The sequence below is a fragment of the Arvicola amphibius genome, chromosome 3, assembly GCF_903992535.2.
Source record: "Arvicola amphibius chromosome 3, mArvAmp1.2, whole genome shotgun sequence".
Lineage (NCBI taxonomy): Eukaryota > Metazoa > Chordata > Mammalia > Rodentia > Cricetidae > Arvicola > Arvicola amphibius.
The window spans coordinates 112,513,958-112,531,809 of NC_052049.1; the positions used below are offsets into that span (position 1 = coordinate 112,513,958).

Consider the following 17,852-nt stretch of genomic DNA (forward strand, 5'->3'; position numbering starts at 1 on the left):
ACCTCCCCACCCAGCTGAGTCACACCACCTCAGGGAGAGGGAGTAACTTGAGCACTGGAAGAGGGTTTCTGAGGATCAGGGGAGTCCTGACACCAGGAGAAAGGGGAATTAGGACATTATCTGGGGAGCTGAATCTCCTTCAGCCAGAGGCCAAGAACCCTGTCCCCCTGTATCACGTTTTCTTTTCTGAAAGTCTGTTTACTGCATGTGGGGACATGGGCCATCCAAAACATTTCTCACTTCTTCTTTGTTGTGTTTGTTTTTGGTTTCCTTGGTCTTGCTAAGATTGTACAGAGGTCCTCTGATGAAGCATTTGCTCTACTGATGACATCACTAGCCCTGAAGTAAAATGTATTTTGTGTGCTGCTGGTGGTGGTGATGGTGCTGGTGGTGGTGGTGGGTGAGAGAGATAGCATCTCACTACAAAGCCTTGGATGGCCTGGAATTTGGTATGTTGACTGGGTTCCTCTTGAAATCACAGAAAGTCAGCCCTATCTACCTAATTGAAGGCATAAACCACCATACCAGGAATAAATATTTATTTTGTAGAGAGACTTACAGTACGATTTACTGTAGAGTCTTATTGTAGAACTCATTGTGTAGCTTGTGCTGATCTTGAATCCCTAAAAATCCTCCTGCCTCAGCTTCCTGAGCCACAGTGCCTGGCTTCTCTGAGATGGTTGTGAGCAGGGCAGAGAGGCTAGTGGGCTGGGTGTCCTGGTCAAGCAGGCTCCCAGCATGGAAGCAGGCAGATTACCACTGTGTATATGAATGCCTGGCCAGTTAGGGGACAGTTGTGTTAAACAGGGGTGGCACAAAATACCTGGAGCTCCTCCGGCTGGGGTTGTTCTCACTAACACCTAATCTGTGGCCCACAGTGGAGGCAAGCGACCCCACTTCAGGCTTTTCGTTTTAGAACCCACTAAGTATCTGGCCTGGATCCTGTTTCAGCCTCCCAAGAACAGGGACCACAGACCTGTGCTGGCCCCAGCTTTTTTGTCTCGGCACCTTTGCTCCAGGCACATTCTCATGGGCTTGCTCCTGGCCTTTCACTCAGGTGACTTGCACCTGCTCCCTGTTTGTGAGCTCATGTCACCTTTCTGTACTCTGAGAGGGTTGTGTTCCCAGCGGTCTTCCCTGACAGGCCTTATCTCCAGGGCCTTCTGGCCTGGTGCTGGGACGTGCATTCATTGCTGAAGCATTGCCATTATCAGCCCACCTACCTGCCAATGTGGGGCGGAGTCTAGAGGAAGTGGGGTCTTTGGGAGCCAGGGCTGACTCCTGGAAGGCAGACAGGGAGATGGCAAAGTCCTGACTTGTCTGTGCTTGACTCAGCTTGCCTTGCAGTTGGGTGGGAGCAGGAGGTGGAGTCCTGGGGGGGGGGGGCACGTTTAAGATTCACTGGGGCCTCTGGAGACAACTAAGTTCCTAGCAGCCCCTTCCTGGATTAGTACAGTTTTTTTTTGTTTGTTTGTTTGGTTTTTTTTGTTTCTTTTCTCCAGTGGTAGCTTTTCAGGGAAGGTTTTGAGATAAAATCTTGCTAAGTAGTTGAGGCTGTCCTGGAACTCATTCTAACACAGGTTGGGCTTGAATTTGTGGTGGGTCCTGCTTCTGCCTCCCAACTGCTAGGATTATAGGTGTGAGTCACCATGCCAAGGCCAAGTCTCCAGTTTTTGAGACCCTTAACAGAAAGTAGGAGATGTCCTTTTCCCTGACCATTCCCATCCCCCTTGGTAGGCTCTGGGGCTCAAATGGGAAAAGCCCACCGATTTGATTTAGGCTGAGATGAACAGTCATGGCTCCACCAGGACACTGTAGTACCTGGAATGGAGGTCCTCGGTTGCCCGTGCTGTCATGGGACCCAAGAGAATACAGCTTCCCCCCCCCCCCCCCAGACCTCAGTTCCTCTTTGTGAAACTGGGTAGATAGCTCTAAGAATCAACCAGGGATGAAGGTGAGAGCGGAAGCTGCATGTCCATCATTGACCTGTCTGGTTTTCCCCAGGAGTCCCCAGTGATTCCTGCTTCTGATCTTCCCTTGTCGTGTTGTGGTATGCCTGTGCCTGTGTGTGTGTGTGTGTGTGGGGGTGACAGCTGCAAGCTAGGCCCTGGACTTTGGAACCTTCTTTTCCAGGTACAGAATTGGAGTGGGGAAGGCCAATGTTCCACATGGTTAAGGTTAGACGTCCACAGTGTACCTTGTCGGGCCCCCTTACTTGGAGGTCCTAGCCTAGCTTCCCGCAGCTGAGCAGGGAGCCTGAGTGTGCACGGGTGTGTCTAGCTGGACCTGTCAGAGGAAGAAGCTCTAGGGCCAAAGACTCCTCCCTTCCCTCCCCCACCTTTTACCGGGATCGCTGCTGGAGGCGGGGAAAGGGGACAGAGCAGGGGGCGGTTGGGTGAGGCGTCTGTGTTTGTGTAAGTCAGCTTGTTGGTGTATCTATGGCCCTCTGTGTATTCTTTGTGACTATAGGGCTCAACTTTCTATGGCTCCCTTGTGTCTGGGTCTCAGTCTTCACACCTGCTCAATGAGTCTGCCGGCTCTCACTCCTCTGGGCTGCCGGCGTGTCTGTATGCCCCAGGCTGCCCGGCGGCTCCCACTGGTTCGCACTGCCCAGTCCCTTGGGCACACCTCCGCCAGCTGGCCGTGAGCATCTCTAGTTTCCTGGGCTCCGTGCGTGTCTTTGTCTCCCTGTCCACGTGTGAGCTGTAAGTGTGCGTGAGTCAGAGTTAGGGTGCTTGTGGGTCTCTTGTGCCCCAGCTTTGCGCGTCCAGTCTGCCCGGCCGGCTAGTTCCTAGTCAGTCCCTAGGGGACTTGTCTGTGTGTCTGTCCGCACGCCCTCCAGTGGGCCTGTGAGATCCACGCTGCAGCCCTGCCTGCCTCCCTCACCCTCGCTCGCTGCCTCGCTGGTTCTCTCGCTCCTTGCTCGCTCTGTCTCTACACTCTGGCTCTGCCGAAGGGGGCGGGGTGGGGGTGCAAGGGAGGGGGGAGGGGAGGCTCCTGCATTCTTGCGGTCTGGGAGGAATCTGAGCCAGCGTTACTGGTCTCCAGAAGAGCCCAGCTGCAGCCCCGGGGCCCCGCCAGGCCTCTTGCTGCCCGCCCGGGCCTGCCGGGATGGGCACGGGCTAGGCCTGGAGCTGGGGGCGGGGCAGGGCAGTGCCCCCACCCAGGCCCCTAGAAGGCTGCAGCGCCCGGGGACAGGGCGCAGTGTTGGGGCGGGGCGTGAGGGATTCCCGAATCCTGGGTAAGGGGCGTGTCTGGGAGTGGGAGTCCCCCAGTGGGCCAGAGCAGACCTCGCACAGCCACCCCACGCGTCACTTTTGCGACCTAGCCTATTAGTGAATTCTGACTCTGCAGCCCTCGGGAGGGGGAGGTGTCCAGGGTGAGGGGCTTGCTAGATACTGCAAGCTCCTTGAGGACAAGGTGCGGGAGGGATGAGGACTGGACTGGTCTTTAGGATAGAGAAGTCTTCTCTTTCCACTCCCACTCTACCCTATCCAGTTCCTTAGTCCCGGGGCTGTTGGGTTCTCCCTTCCCTCCCCTTCATACACCCCCTCCTTAAGTCACAAGTTTTCTCTTTGGGGCTTGTTGCTGCAGTCCCTGCTCCAGTATCGAGTACCTGTCTGGGCCCTGGGCACGCACAGGGGCCGTAGCCCCACTGTGTGTGGGAGCCATGAGGATCCTGGCTAACAAGACAAGGTGTGTGGGTGTCACGGAGGGTGGGATACGTGTGTCTGGAGAGCGGGGAAGGGAAGGGCCCATGGTGATGGAGCCAAGCTGTGGAGCTTTGCCGGTTTGGAGAGAAGTCCCCTGGGCACCTGGCTTCCTGGCCACCAGTGGGCTGAAGGGAGGTAGAGTGGGAACGTCTGGGCCCAGGCAGGAGCTGGCAGCCAGCCTTAGCGCCTGGGCCCAGAGGCAGAGGAGACTGGCAGCTAGCTATGCCTGATGCTTCTGGTCCCTTCCATTTCTTCCCTCCTAAAACCGTTAGAGCAGACCCCCCCACACTAGTATTGGGGTGTGAGGAGGATGCCCTCCAGCCTCAGTCTAGTTGGGTGTAGGAGCTGGAGTGGGGGCGGTGCCTGCCTCCCTCCTCCTTAGGAGAAGCGGGCAGACAGGGCCAGGCGGCAGCAGCAGGACAGCAGGGCTGAAATAAATCTGAGCTGGTGTGGAATGAGGGGGGATAAATATCCTCTCCCGTGATGTGATCTTTCCAGCGGCTATTAATAGGTCTCCGGGGAGGGGGAGGCGGTGGGGGGAGCGGGCTGGAGCTTAAAGGGCCCGCAGCCTAGGCTGCAGGAATCCTTGGCTTCAAGCAGCACTCCTCTGCTTGACATCCCCCTCCCCTCCCCCCCCTTCTGTCCCTGCTTGCCGACAGGGTCTACTGGCCCACCCTCTTCAGGCCTTCCCCCATAGGCTCTGGGGAGTCTTCTGGACCAGTGGGTACCACTCTCAATTGTGCTTTCCCCTACTCCCCTAGGGACTAGGACTGGGGCTTGAGCAGTGACTCACAGGTCCTGTGGCCCTTCTCTGTGAGTTGTTAGGACACAGCATAGTTGAGGTTTGGGGCCTTGGAAGGAGTCTTAAACCCTAGAAGGTGCTAAGAATGCATCAGACGCTGAAGAGGCCAGGCTGCTGAGGGAGGTTGGTGATGTGGAGGCTGAAGGTGGGTAGATCCTACCAACTCAGAGCCCCAGTTTCCTTTTGATTGGGCCCAGGAGATAAGGAACATCCCCTAAGGGAACAGAGCTCTGCTCTTATCTGAGGAACCACACACACCGAGGCAGGGAAGAGCAGGTGGTCTCCAGATAGAACTTAGTCACCCCCTACACCATTAGGTGAAGCTAGGGAGCTAAAGTCCAGGCGTGCCCACCTCCTTGTAGGATTAACCTGTCCTGTCTCTCCTCCCTTCTCCCAGGTTACCCCACCCCAGGAGGCGAGAAGCTCCAGGGAGTCCGCCGCTGTCCCCTCGCGGCCACTGTCCCCCTGCCCCAGCCAAGCCAATGCACCCAGAAAATAAATTGACCAATCATGGCAAGACAGGGAATGGAGGGGCCCAATCCCAGCACCAGAATGTGAACCAAGGACCCACCTGCAACCTGGGCTCCAAGGGCGTGGGGGCGGGGAGCCATGGGGCCAAGGCCAACCAGATCTCACCTAGCAACTCAAGTCTGAAGAACCCCCAGGCAGGGGTACCTCCTTTCAGCTCACTCAAGGGCAAGGTGAAGCGAGAGAGGAGTGTGTCCGTAGACTCTGGAGAGCAGCGGGAGGCTGGGACTCCATCCCTGGACTCAGAGGCCAAAGGTATGATATCCTCTCACCTATAGACTTTAGCATCACCAAGACCCCAACTGGTCCAAGACATCTGTTGCTTAATTCCATCCTGCGCTGCCATCCAACCTGGATTGTTTCTCGTCCCACCCCTTTCTTCCTCTTATCTCTATCCCATCAGTCAATCAGTTCATTCCAGAGTAGGGTGGATTGGACTTCTGGTTTCAGCGTCCTCAGCCTTCCCACCATGGCCCCTACATTGGGAGAGGGAGGTGTCCTGAGTACATAGCAACCCCCCCAAGCCTTTTGGGAACAGACACTGGGGCCTGAAAGAGTCACAGTGGCTCCTCCCTGCCCCCCCAGCCCTAATTAGAACCAGTTGTGGTTGGGATTATGCTCTACTTGGTATGGGGGGGGGGAGGGGAGACAGGCAGCCAGGGTTGGAGAAAGAAATCAGAAACAAATGGTGGTGTGGTGGGGGCCAAGGACTGGCAAAGTGCCCACTGTGGTCAGGGCAGTGCCCTTTAGGGTGGGGCACTCACTCTTTTTGCCTGTCTTCTGCCCGGGTAGAGGTGGCACCCCGGAGTAAACGGAGGTGTGTGCTAGAGCGGAAGCAGCCGTACAGCGGGGACGAATGGTGCTCCGGGCCAGACAGCGAGGAGGACGACAAGCCCATTGGGGCCGCCCACAGTGAGTACCCTTGGTTCTGTGCCTCATGGAGCCCTCCAAGGATGCTGCCTAAGGGAACCTCCTGACCTAGGGCTTTAGGGATTCTGAGAGAAGTGATAAGGACCAGGCACCCTGGCTCCTCTTCAGTTCTACTTTAGTCTGTTTTGCTGCCTCCATTGCGGTAGCCCAGTCCCTGCGTTCCCTTCTCCCAGTCTCCCGTCCTTCTACTCCCCTCCCCTCTTCTCTCTTCCTTTCCCCTTCTCTCCTCAGTCTGGTCCACTCTGTAGGGTTTCTCAGGTGGTCTCTTTCCTGGACAACGCACTACTTTTCTAACAGATTTCATGGCCTATGCTGCCACCTACTGGTCAATAATAGATGGGCAGGGAAGGTCCTGGCTTGGTCCAGCTTGGCTTTGCAAAGCCTAGTTGTGAACCCACACTGGTTCCTTTCTCCAGCCTCTGAATGACTCTCAGAAAGTGCTCAGGGTGCATTGCCAGGACAAGTAGGTGTGAACTGATATCCATTCCTCTCTCTCCCTTCTTTTTTTTGTTTTTAAGAGACATGGCTTCTCTGTGTAGTCCTAGCTGTCTTAGAACACACTCTGTAGACCAGGCTGGTCTGAAACCTTTTTCTGCCTCCAGAGTGCTGGGATCCAAGGTGTGCACCGCCACCACCTGGCTCTCGTTCTTATCCATCCTTGTGTACTGGAGACTGAAGACTGTGTCCTTGGTGTTTTCCCTCAAACTTATATCTGTTTTGAGAAGGAGATAGCTTAATGCATAAGACACTATCCAGAGAAGGTTAAACCGTGGGCTGTTATGCTGTTTGTTGGAGACAAGATCTCAGTGTATAGCCCTGGCTGGCCTAGAACTCACAATGATCCATTCACCTCTGTTTCCCCAGGACTGGGATTAAAGGCATCTGGCATCGCCATGCCTGGTTAAAGTGTGGGCTTTCGAAGGCAGGGATCAGGAAAGGAGGAAGAATGTGCTGGCTGCTGTCCTTTGAGGAAGGGGTTGTCATGACTGTTACAGAGGACACAGTCAGCAAATGGGGACTGAGTGGACCCTACTGGGGAGTGGCCGGGAAGAAGCCTCCACAGCTGACTGGGACTGTAGAGGCTCCCGTGGGGCTCACTAGTGCTCCTCAGTCTCTGTCTGAACACTTGAATGGTAGAATCTTTCCCTGCTTCCTGGGACAGGAACCTTCCTATCACCCTGAATTTGTTTCTGTAACATTAGACTGTGACAGTGTAGAAACTCTGAAAGATACAGAGAGATAAAAAGAAGAGATCCCATGACCAGCCTCTTTTAGATAACTGCCATTCAGCTGAGACCAGGTTTCGTGTAGTACAGGCTAATCTCAAGTTTGCTAATTAGATAAGGCTGGCCTATACCTCCCAAGTGCTGGGATTATAGTCTTTTGACAGCACGCCATCCAACAGTGTTCAACTGTGCAATTGGATTCTTCAAGGAGAGGCAGAACGATGTAGATGAGCATAGCACAGGCTCAGAGACTAGGCTGCTTCCCCCCCGGGAATGCACTTGCTATCTGTAAACTTCGGAAAGGATTTCTGCTTCCTCATCTATAAAAACGATCTTGTCTGTATAGATTTAATACAAGGAGAAATGAGTCCAGGCATTCAGCATGCTTTGAACAGCATTAGTTTGTACTGCTGTGATGGTACGAGAAAGTGCCTTCTTGTGGTAAATTCTGCCTCCCCTCCATAGCTTCCAGGAGCCTCTCGTATGTTCTAGTTTATATTTTCTTCTTCCACAGCAGTGCTCGAGGTCAGCTTACTATTGGTGTGAGGCTCATGGCAAAACTGTTATGGGGTGGACCAGTGAGGAGTTCATACAAGGACAGCTGACTCTGAACTCAGGTGGCTGCTGCCTTGGTCGAGCTCTGGTGTTATGTGGAAGTACTGTCACATGTCACTGCAGCCCGGGGGCTTTGGCTTGAGAGTGGATCTCCCCCTAACCTAAACCCACTGGTGACCAGTAGTGGATCGTATCTATATGGGAATGGAGAGTCAGAGGAATTTTGTCTTGGTGCTAAGGGTGGCTTGGCTATTCTGGGAATGTTCCCAGTATGTCAGCCTGAGATATTGTGAAACCCATGTTTGGTCTCGCCTTGTTCCTGGCATACTATTCTAAAATCCTGGGAAGCTCCGCGCTGATAAGTGTTCTTTTGCATATGTTATATTGACTGGTGGGGCTGCCAGCCTGAGGTAGCTTCAAGATGGAGCTGATGACTGAAAGATCAAAGCAGGATTAGAGGTTTGGGACTTTCAGTCCCCCACTCCAACCTGTGTGTGAGGGAGTGGGCCTGAAGGTTCAGTTGGTGACCAGTGGCCAATGGTTTAAATAGGACTAATGACGAGTCTGTAAAAGGTCCAGAAAGAAGGCTGGGAAGAAGTCTTCTTGAGTAAACACTTGCCTTGCAAGAATCTGTGTTGAGATTCCCCAGAACCCACTGAGAAACTGGCTGCAAACTGGGCGTGGTGGCCCACACCTTAATTCCAGCACTGGTGGTGGCAGAAGCAGGTGGATCTCTGTGAGTTCAAGGTCAACTGGTTTACAAAGCCAGTTCTAGGACTGCCAGGGTGACACAGAGAAACCCTGTCTCAAAAACAAACAAACAAAAACCAACCAAAACAAAAAAGAAAACTAGGTAGTGGTGGTGCAGGCCTTTAATCTGAGCACTGGGAAGGCCGAGATAGGTGGATCTCTGAGTTGGAGGCCAGCCTGTCTACAGAGCAAGTTTCAGGACAGCCAGGGCTACACAGAGAAACCCTGTCTCAAAAAATTGAGAAAAGAAAAACAGAAAGCTTTTGCATCAAGCTGTAATCCCAGTGATGACAACATAGGACGTGGAGGCAGGCAGGCTTTCTGGACTCACTGGCAGCTAGAGTGGTGTGCATGAGTTCCACACCAGTGAGAGGCCCTGGCTTGAACTAAAGGTTTAAGGCTCCCATGCCTACAAGTTCTCTGTTGGCCTTTGTATGTGTTCTGTGCCCTTAAACTATATGTGTGTACATTCCTGCTTCTGCCCCCCTACATTCGCACACGTGCACACACACACATATACACACACGCTCATCCTTGTAACCCAAAAAGACAGGCTTCATACATTTTTCAGAGAGCTGACCTGTGTGGGTTTCTGAGTAATGGCATGCTCAGAGAGGGCACAGAAACAAATGCCACTCTTACCTGCCTTACAAACTTCGTTCATCTCACCTGTCTTCATTTGTAGCATCTTAATTTGTGTGTGTGTGTGTGTGTGTGTGTGTGTGTGCATGAGTGGGGTGGGTAGTTCCCTCCTTCCACCCTGTGGGTCATGGGTTCCGGTGGGGCCAGTGTCTGTCAGGTCTGGCAGCAGGTCCCTTTACCTACTGAGCCCTCTCAGGCTCCTGCACTGTCCTTTGGTAAACTCATAAACAGCAGTAAGGCATTTCCTCCAGCTGCTCTAACATCTAGTTGAATCTGAGGGGTGAATCCCAGAAACCCCAGTTTACAGGCAGACCGACCCTGAGCTTGGCATTGGCTGCCGGGAGATGGGCAGGGGCAGTATTGTGTTCCCGAGCCCCTCAGCCGACAAGTGCCAGGCCATCCTGCGGGGCCCACTGCTGCAGGGATTGCTGATCGGCTGCCAATGGGGACACACTCTGTATGATTCTTTTTTTAAAAATATTATGTATACAATATTCTGTCTATGTGTATGCCTGCAGGCCAGAAGAGGGCACCAGACCCCATTACAGATGGTTGTAAGCCACCATGTGGTTGCTGGGAATTGAACTCAGGACTCTTTGGAAGTGCAGGCAATGCTCTTAACCGCTGAGCCATCTCTCCAGCCGCACTCTGTATGATTCTTGTGAGCAGCGTCAGTCTTTGAGAGCCGGAGGGACTTTTATTCCGTACTGCCTTTCTGACTCTGTGATGGAAATGGATGGTTTGCCTGTGGCCCAGTGACTATGTTTCTTTGACCTGTCCCCCCCGGCAGGGCACACAGGAGCTGAGTAGTGTAGGAGAAGAAACTGAGACAAATGCTATGTCTTGTAAAATCACAGCCAGTGAGCGGTGAAGTAGGATGAAAAGTCGGTCGTTTGCATCATCCGTTACTACAGCTTCCCTGCCTTCTTGCCGGAGTCATTGAACAGTATATTCACACACACACACACACACACACACACACACACACACACACACACCACAGTGGGAGTGCTCCAGAGCAGAGCTAAGCAGAGCTTTGTGGCTGCCATGTTCTCCCTCTCCTTCTCTACATGGTCATCATTCTGGCCATCTTGGACAAAGACTGTAGGGCAAGTTAGCGTGGAAGCAGATTGTGGGGACAAATGGCCCTTTGGGTGCGGACTGTGGGGCAGGAATACCAGTGGCTTCTTCTTCCCACACCCGGGCCACTCACTTGCTGTCCTTTTCCTCTCTGCTTGCAGATTGTAATGTAGCAGATCCAGCCATGGCGGCCCCACAGCTGGGTCCTGGCCAAACTGCCCAACTGCCCCTCAGTGAAAACAGTGCACCAGGCCCTCCACATGGCCCCCCACCAGGCCTTCGACCCGACGTCCCTGGGGGCGGGGGCGGGGGCATCCCAGGAAAGCCTCCGTCTCAGTTCGTGTATGTCTTCACCACCCACCTGGCCAACACGTAAGGCTTCAGGAGAGACGGATGGGGATGGGGAGGGTGGGGGGCTGGGGTGGGGGGTTTGGCTCACCAGTCTGAGCACGTGCAGGGGGCAAGGTGGGCGAGTAAGGGCGTTCTCTTCTGTCCATCTCTGAACCGCTTATGATGGCTCCCCTGTGCAGGGCTGCAGAGGCCGTGCTACAAGGCCGGGCAGAGTCCATCCTCACCTACCACCAGCAGAATGTGCCCCGGGCCAAGCTGGATCAGGTGAGTGTAATTCCCTGCCTGGCTCTAAGATAGGTTAAGATGTCCCCTCATCTTAATTCTTTACCTCTGTTCTCCTGCAGGCCCCGAAAGTGCCACCCACCCCAGAACCACTGCCCCTGAACACACCTTCAGCAGGTACACCACAGTCCCAGCCACCTCCATTGCCACCACCACCTCCAGCCCCTGGCAGTGCTCCTCCTGCTTTGCCCCCAGAGGGACCTTCTGAAGATACCAGTCAGGACCTGGCCCCGAACTCCGTGGGAGCTGCTAGCACAGGTGGTGGGACTGGGGGCACCCACCCTAACACGCCGACGGCAGCCACTGCTAACAACCCCCTGCCTCCTGGAGGAGACACTGGCAGTGCCCCAGGCTCAGCCCTCTTGGGGGAGGGCACCCCCACAGGAAATGGGCAGCGCAACCTGGTGGGCTCCGAGGGCCTGTCCAAAGAGCAGCTGGAGCACCGTGAGCGTTCTCTCCAGACGCTGCGAGACATTGAGAGGCTGCTGCTCCGCAGTGGGGAGACTGAGCCCTTCCTCAAGGGGCCCCCTGGAGGAGCCGGCGAGGGGGGCCCACCAGCACAAGCTCCCTCTGCCACTCAGCAGCCTCCCCCCGCCCCTCCCAGTGGGCTGAAGAAGTACGAGGAGCCCTTGCAATCCATGATCTCACAGACACAGAGTCTAGGAGGCCCCCCACTGGAGCATGAAGTGCCCGGGCACCCCCAGGGTGGGGACATGGGCCAGCACATGAACATGATGATGCAGAGGCTGGGCCAGGACAGCCTGACACCTGAGCAGGTGGCCTGGCGCAAACTCCAGGAAGAGTACTACGAGGAGAAGCGGCGGAAAGAGGAGCAGATTGGATTGCATGGGGGCCGCCCTCTGCAGGACATGGTGGGCATGGGGGGCATGATGGGGAGGGGGCCCCCACCTCCTTACCACAGCAAACCTGGGGATCAGTGGCCACCTGGAATGGGCACCCAACTCCGAGGACCTATGGATGTCCAGGATCCCATGCAGCTCCGAGCCGGACCTCCCTTCCCAGGACCCCGTTTCCCGGGCAACCAGATGCAAAGGGTGCCTGGATTTGGGAGTATACAGAGTATGCCCATGGAGGTACCCATGAATGCCATGCAGAGACCTGTAAGACCAGGCATGGGCTGGACTGAAGACTTGCCCCCTATTGGGGGACCCAGTAGTTTTGCCCAGAATGCCGTACCCTATCCAGGCGGGCAGGGTGAGGCAGAGCGATTCATGACCCCTCGTGTCCGGGAGGAACTGTTGAGGCACCAGTTGCTGGAAAAGCGGACAATGGGCATGCAGCGCCCCCTGGGCATGGCAGGTAGTGGCATGGGACAGAGCATGGAAATGGAGCGGATGATGCAGACACATCGACAGATGGATCCCACCATGTTCCCAGGGCAGATGCCTGGCGGAGATGGCCTAGCCGGCACGCCCATGGGCATAGAGTTCGGTGGAGGCCGGGGCCTCCTGAGCCCTCCCATGGGACAGTCGGGGCTGAGGGAGGTAGACCCACCTATGGGGCCAGGCAACCTCAACATGAACATGAACGTGAATATGAACATGAACATGAACCTGAATGTACAGATGACGCCCCAGCAGCAGATGCTGATGTCACAGAAGATGCGAGGCCCTGGAGACATGATGGGGCCTCAGGGTCTTAGTCCTGAGGAGATGGCTCGGGTTCGGGCTCAGAATAGCGGCGGCATGATGGGGGGTCCACAGAAGATGCTTATGCCCTCACAGTTCCCCAACCAGGGCCAGCAGGGATTCTCTGGGGGTCAGGGACCCTACCAAGCCATGCCCCAGGACATGGGCAACACTCAAGACATGTTCAGCCCTGATCAGAGTTCAATGCCCATGGGCTCTGTGGGCACCACCCGGCTCAGCCATATGCCTCTGCCCCCCGCATCCAATCCTCCTCCTGGGTCTGTGCATTCAGCCCCCAACAGGGGACTAGGCAGACGGCCTTCAGACCTCACCATCAGTGTTAATCAGATGGGCTCACCAGGTATGGGGCATCTGAAGTCACCCACCCTTAGCCAGGTGCACTCACCTTTGGTCACCTCACCCTCTGCCAACCTCAAGTCACCCCAGACTCCCTCACAGATGGTGCCCTTGCCTTCTGCCAACCCGCCAGGACCTCTGAAGTCACCCCAGGTCCTCAGCTCTTCCCTCAGTGTACGGTCACCTACTGGCTCACCCAGCAGGCTCAAGTCTCCCTCCATGGCGGTGCCTTCTCCAGGCTGGGTGGCCTCTCCCAAGACAGCCATGCCTAGCCCTGGGGTCTCCCAGAATAAGCCGCCTCTCAACATAAACTCTTCCTCTACCCTGGGCAACATGGAACAGGGTGAGTCATTTGAGTGGACTTGGGTTGGAGCCTTTGTGGTGGTGGATAGGGGCTTTAGTGGCAGCTGTGTCTACACAGAGCTCCAGGTACATCTGGGCGTCTTGAAGGGTCCCACTTGGGACTTGGATCTCCCCACTACAGGAATTACTTAAAGGTGTGTGGATCACTGGGATCACAGGGAGTCTGTGTTCAGTGGGGCATGGGTGTCCCTGAAGTGAGGTAGACATTTGGAAGGAATTGGCCTTTCCTTAGACTTTCTGAGTATGAGTGGCCGAATTCAGCCTCCCTTCCCCAGTGACCCCTGCTCTCTCTGTCTCTCCACTTCCGTAGGTACCCTCCCGCCAAGCGGCCCTCGGAACAGCTCCTCAGCGCCTCCTGCCAACCCTCCCAGCGGCCTCATGAACCCCAGCCTACCGTTCACATCCTCCCCAGACCCCACGCCTTCCCAGAACCCTCTGTCACTGATGATGTCTCAGATGTCCAAGTATGCCATGCCCAGCTCTACCCCGCTCTACCACAATGCCATCAAAACCATTGCCACCTCAGACGATGAGCTGCTGCCCGATCGACCCCTGCTGCCCCCACCCCCACCACCGCAGGGCTCTGGACCAGGTATGAGGAGGCAAAGCTTCCAGGAGAGGCGACGGTGGGTTTGTGTAGCAATTGTCCCTGTGGACATGCTGGCTTCTACAAGCTTCCACAGTCTCTAGTCATGGGGGTGGTGTAAACTCTGGGCCCCTGTTCCAATCGCTACCATCACTTCCTGAAACCTGGACTAGAACACATTTGTGGGTCGGGGAAGGATGGGGGAGGCACCTTCCCGAGCTGGGTGGGCACAACCTCTAATGTTCTCTTCTTTCCCCACAGGTATCAGCAATAACCAGCCCAACCAGATGCACCTGAACTCTGCTGCTGCCCAGAGCCCCATGGGCATGAACTTGCCAGGCCAGCAGCCCCTGTCCCACGAGCCCCCGCCTACTATGTTGCCCTCCCCTACCCCTCTGGGGTCCAACATTCCACTGCACCCCAATGCACAGGGAACAGGGGGCCCTTCTCAAAACTCAATGATGATGGCCCCGGGAGGCCCAGACTCCCTAAATACCCCTTGTGGCCCTGTGCCCAGCTCCTCCCAGATGATGCCCTTTCCTCCTCGGCTACAGCAGCCCCATGGTGCCATGGCCCCCACTGGGGGTGGGGGCGGGGGGCCTGGCCTACAGCAGCACTACCCATCAGGCATGCCCCTGCCCCCTGAGGACCTGCCCAACCAGCCACCTGGTCCCATACCCCCCCAGCAGCACCTGATGGGCAAAGGCATGGCTGGCCGCATGGGCGATGCATACCCACCGGGGGTGCTCCCTGGGGTGGCATCTGTGCTGAACGACCCAGAGCTGAGTGAGGTGATCCGGCCCACCCCTACCGGCATTCCTGAGTTCGACTTATCCAGGATCATCCCCTCTGAGAAGCCAAGCAGCACCCTCCAGTACTTCCCCAAGAGCGAGAACCAGCCCCCCAAGGCCCAGCCCCCCAACCTGCATCTCATGAACCTGCAGAACATGATGGCGGAGCAGACCCCCTCTCGGCCCCCCAACCTCCCAGGCCAACAGGGGGTCCAGCGGGGGCTCAGCATGTCCATGTGCCACCCTGGACAGATGTCCTTGCTGGGCAGGACAGGTGTGCCCCCACAGCAGGGCATGGTGCCCCACGGCCTGCACCAAGGGGTCATGTCCCCACCACAAGGCCTCATGACCCAGCAGAATTTTATGCTAATGAAGCAACGGGGTGTCGGGGGCGAGGTCTATACCCAGCCTCCCCACATGTTGTCCCCACAAGGCTCCCTCATGGGCCCCCCACCCCAGCAGAACCTCATGGTGTCTCACCCTCTGCGGCAGCGCAGTGTGTCTCTGGACAGCCAAATGGGCTACCTCCCAGCGCCGGGCGGCATGGCCAATCTACCCTTCTAGCAGGCCCCTCAAGGGGCTGGGGCTGGGGCTGGGGATCCTGAGACTACGTTAACTTTAAGAAGGTTTTTTTCCTCCAGTGTTGGAAGGGATGGCCTGGGTCCAGGGGAGGGTGGAGGGGTGGGAAGGGGCTTGTGTGGGGAGTGGCATTTGTGGAAACCTGATGTGCTGGCAGCTTATGGGGGAGAGGCAAGAGTCGGGTGGGGAGTTGGAATTGGGTTTTGACCAGGACTGCCCCTCCCCCTTCTTCCTGTTCCTGTGGGGCTTCTATTTCCCTCTGTCTTTCTACTTCTCCCCGTTTTCAGCTATGTTTTGGGGGCCCTTGGGGAGAGAGGAAGGAGAGGAGGGGTCTTCCATCTTCTGTCCCCTTGGAACTGTCACCTCACTGGTGCTCCAGGTCCATTGTCCCCTCCCGGTTTCTCTGCCCCCCCCCCGCTCCCCTGTCTTCATTTCCTCTCGCTGCTGATATGGCTGACCTCCTCTCCCACGCCCCCTGCAGGCAGCTGGCCAGGTGGGCAGGTGCCAGCGGAGCTGTAAATAGAGCTGCGCTTTAGTGCCGGTTTGTGCGTGTGCTGTATTTCTGTGTTTTGATCGAAGTCACACACAAAAAAGAAAAATTAAAAAAAAAACCCACACACAAAAAAACCCTTCCCCCTCCTTCAAATGATCGCTCCCACCATCCGCCTGGACCCAGAGGCCTACAGTCCTCTGCACCCTCCATATGCCCCACCCATCAACTGAGGTCAGACCATCTAGGCTAGGCTTCTGTTTGGTGAGCCCGGGAGGACCGAGGCCTCCCCCCACTCCTGCTATGGCCGCCTGTCTGCTGCTGAGTGAATTCCGGAGAGCAGGTGTGGACTTGAGCGTGTGTTTACCCACACCAGTGACATGGGGCCCCTGCCCGGGTGCCTCTGCTGCTACATCTTAGCCAGAACTTGAAGCCCTTTGTCCCCTGGGCAGGTGTGGCCCCTTTGACTGGAGCTATGGAGAGTTTAGCACGTGTGACTGCGGCCTATGACTTAAGTGGCCTTGGGCCAGGTAACCCCACAGGGCACAGACTCTTCTAGAAACCACCACTTGCTTCTCACCAAAGAAGGAAGGGACAGAGTTTGGCTGAGTCAGTCAGTCTCCCTCCAACCTCCACCCCTAGCATGGAGTGAGGAAAGGCAGCGTGGGGGAGAACATCCTGCTGCCTGTCCACTCTGGCAAGGTCTTTCTGTCCAGGGTTCAGGGCCATGTACCAGATCTGTCTATGCTTGCCCGGCACAGCCACTGCCTCCCTGTTACTCCCAGGAGAGCCCCTCACCCGCGGCTGGTCAGCCTGAAGCCATCCAGGAATGGGTGTTTTATCTCCCGCGGCCCCAGGAGTAAAATACTCTCCTTTCCTCATTTCCTTTTTCCTGCCTTGTAAGGTGGCGGGCAGCTCCTTGGCCAAGGCCTTTCCTGCCCTGCCTCCAGGGCCAAGGGCCATTCTAGACAGGGTGTCTTTTACCAGGACCCTGTCCCCAGCCTTCCTGACCTGCAGGGCCTGGTTTTGCCTTGGCAGCTGTAATACAAAGGGAATTTGTGTCCACTTCTCCCAGTCTGGTGCTGTCCACTGTTAGCCAGGTCAGGCACCGCTCCCCTCCAGAGCTGGCTGCAGGCTTCTGGCTTCCCTCACCCCTTCCAGGGACCAGAGCCAAGATCTCTGTTGAGAGGTGGGTGGGAACCTGTCCTCCTTCCTGCCAGACACTCTGCCCTCCCTGCTTCCATCTGGGCCTTGTGCCCCCCACCCATGTTCCTAGCCTATCCAAACGGTCTAACTGCCCTGCTCTGAGGAGAGAGCGCAGGCCACAAAGGGCCCATTGTCCCCTTCTGGTGTCCTTGTCTCCCACCTCTACCACTAGCTTCTCAAGGTGATCTCCACAGGCCAGCCTTCTCCTCTCCATCCATGGCCATACCCCAGCCATTTTGTACCATTATATAAATATATATATATAAATATAAATATATAAATACAATATGTGAAGACATCTTCTTGGTTTTTATTTTGAAACACTTTTTAGGCTTGCTCTGGGGGTCTCTGTGCTGCCTGTACTGTATTGACCTGTTTTATAGGTGCCTTTTTATTAAAAAGAAAATTCAAAAATGTAATCCCTTGCCTTTTTGTTTCTGTGTCTGGCTTCTCTGCTGCTGAACTGGCTGTCCGATACTGGGAACAGAAAAGGGAATCCCAAGATGTCTCCAGTTTACAGTGAGGGTACAGTCTCTGCAACTATAGAACTGATTTCCCTAGTGGGGTTCCCCAGGGAGCTTGTCTGACTGGCTTGAGTGGTACCCGGCAACACAGCTTCCCCCAACCCCCCTTCCCTCCTAAATCAGTGGCCTGGAGGAGGAGGAGTTCAGAATTGCCTGCCAGGCTTCCCCTAAGCAGGTGTGGAGCAGCTTCCTCTGGTTCCATTTGAGTAGTACCCTCCCAGGGGCATAACGCCTCCTTCCTGGGGTTCGGGGACTTCCCTGCTCCGGTTGGCTTCTCACATTGCCCTCCCCCTGCCCTCCTCCCTCTCCCGCCTTAGAAGACAAGGATCTGTTTCCATTTTCTTTTTTCCCCCATTTTATTCATTTATCTATCTATTTTTGTTTTTTGAGACAGGGTTTGTCTGTATAACAGCCCTGACTGTCTTGGAACTCACTTTGTAGACTTCAA

The 17,852-nt window shown here is 55.7% G+C and overlaps 1 protein-coding gene across 8 annotated transcripts in view; it reads left to right on the top strand.

The window, feature by feature from the left end:
* The window catches only part of Bcl9l (BCL9 like), a 30,042-nt gene extending 12,743 nt beyond the window's left edge, over positions 1-17,299 (top strand). For 5 of the 8 annotated variants that reach the window (XM_038321730.2, XM_038321734.2, XM_038321729.2 and 2 more), the window contains 8 exons: positions 3,595-3,696; positions 4,913-5,298; positions 5,836-5,955; positions 10,388-10,598; positions 10,757-10,841; positions 10,922-13,208; positions 13,539-13,820; positions 14,076-17,299. In XM_038321730.2, the coding sequence (XP_038177658.1) occupies positions 3,671-3,696; positions 4,913-5,298; positions 5,836-5,955; positions 10,388-10,598; positions 10,757-10,841; positions 10,922-13,208; positions 13,539-13,820; positions 14,076-15,169 (4,491 nt within the window). In that variant the 5' untranslated portion in view covers positions 3,595-3,670 and the 3' untranslated portion in view covers positions 15,170-17,299. The remainder of the gene's footprint in view (positions 1-3,594; positions 3,697-4,912; positions 5,299-5,835; positions 5,956-10,387; positions 10,599-10,756; positions 10,842-10,921; positions 13,209-13,538; positions 13,821-14,075) is intronic. The other 3 variants (XM_038321735.2, XM_038321736.2, XM_038321737.2) reach the window with 1 other exon arrangement.
* Positions 17,300-17,852: the final 553 nt, after the last annotated feature.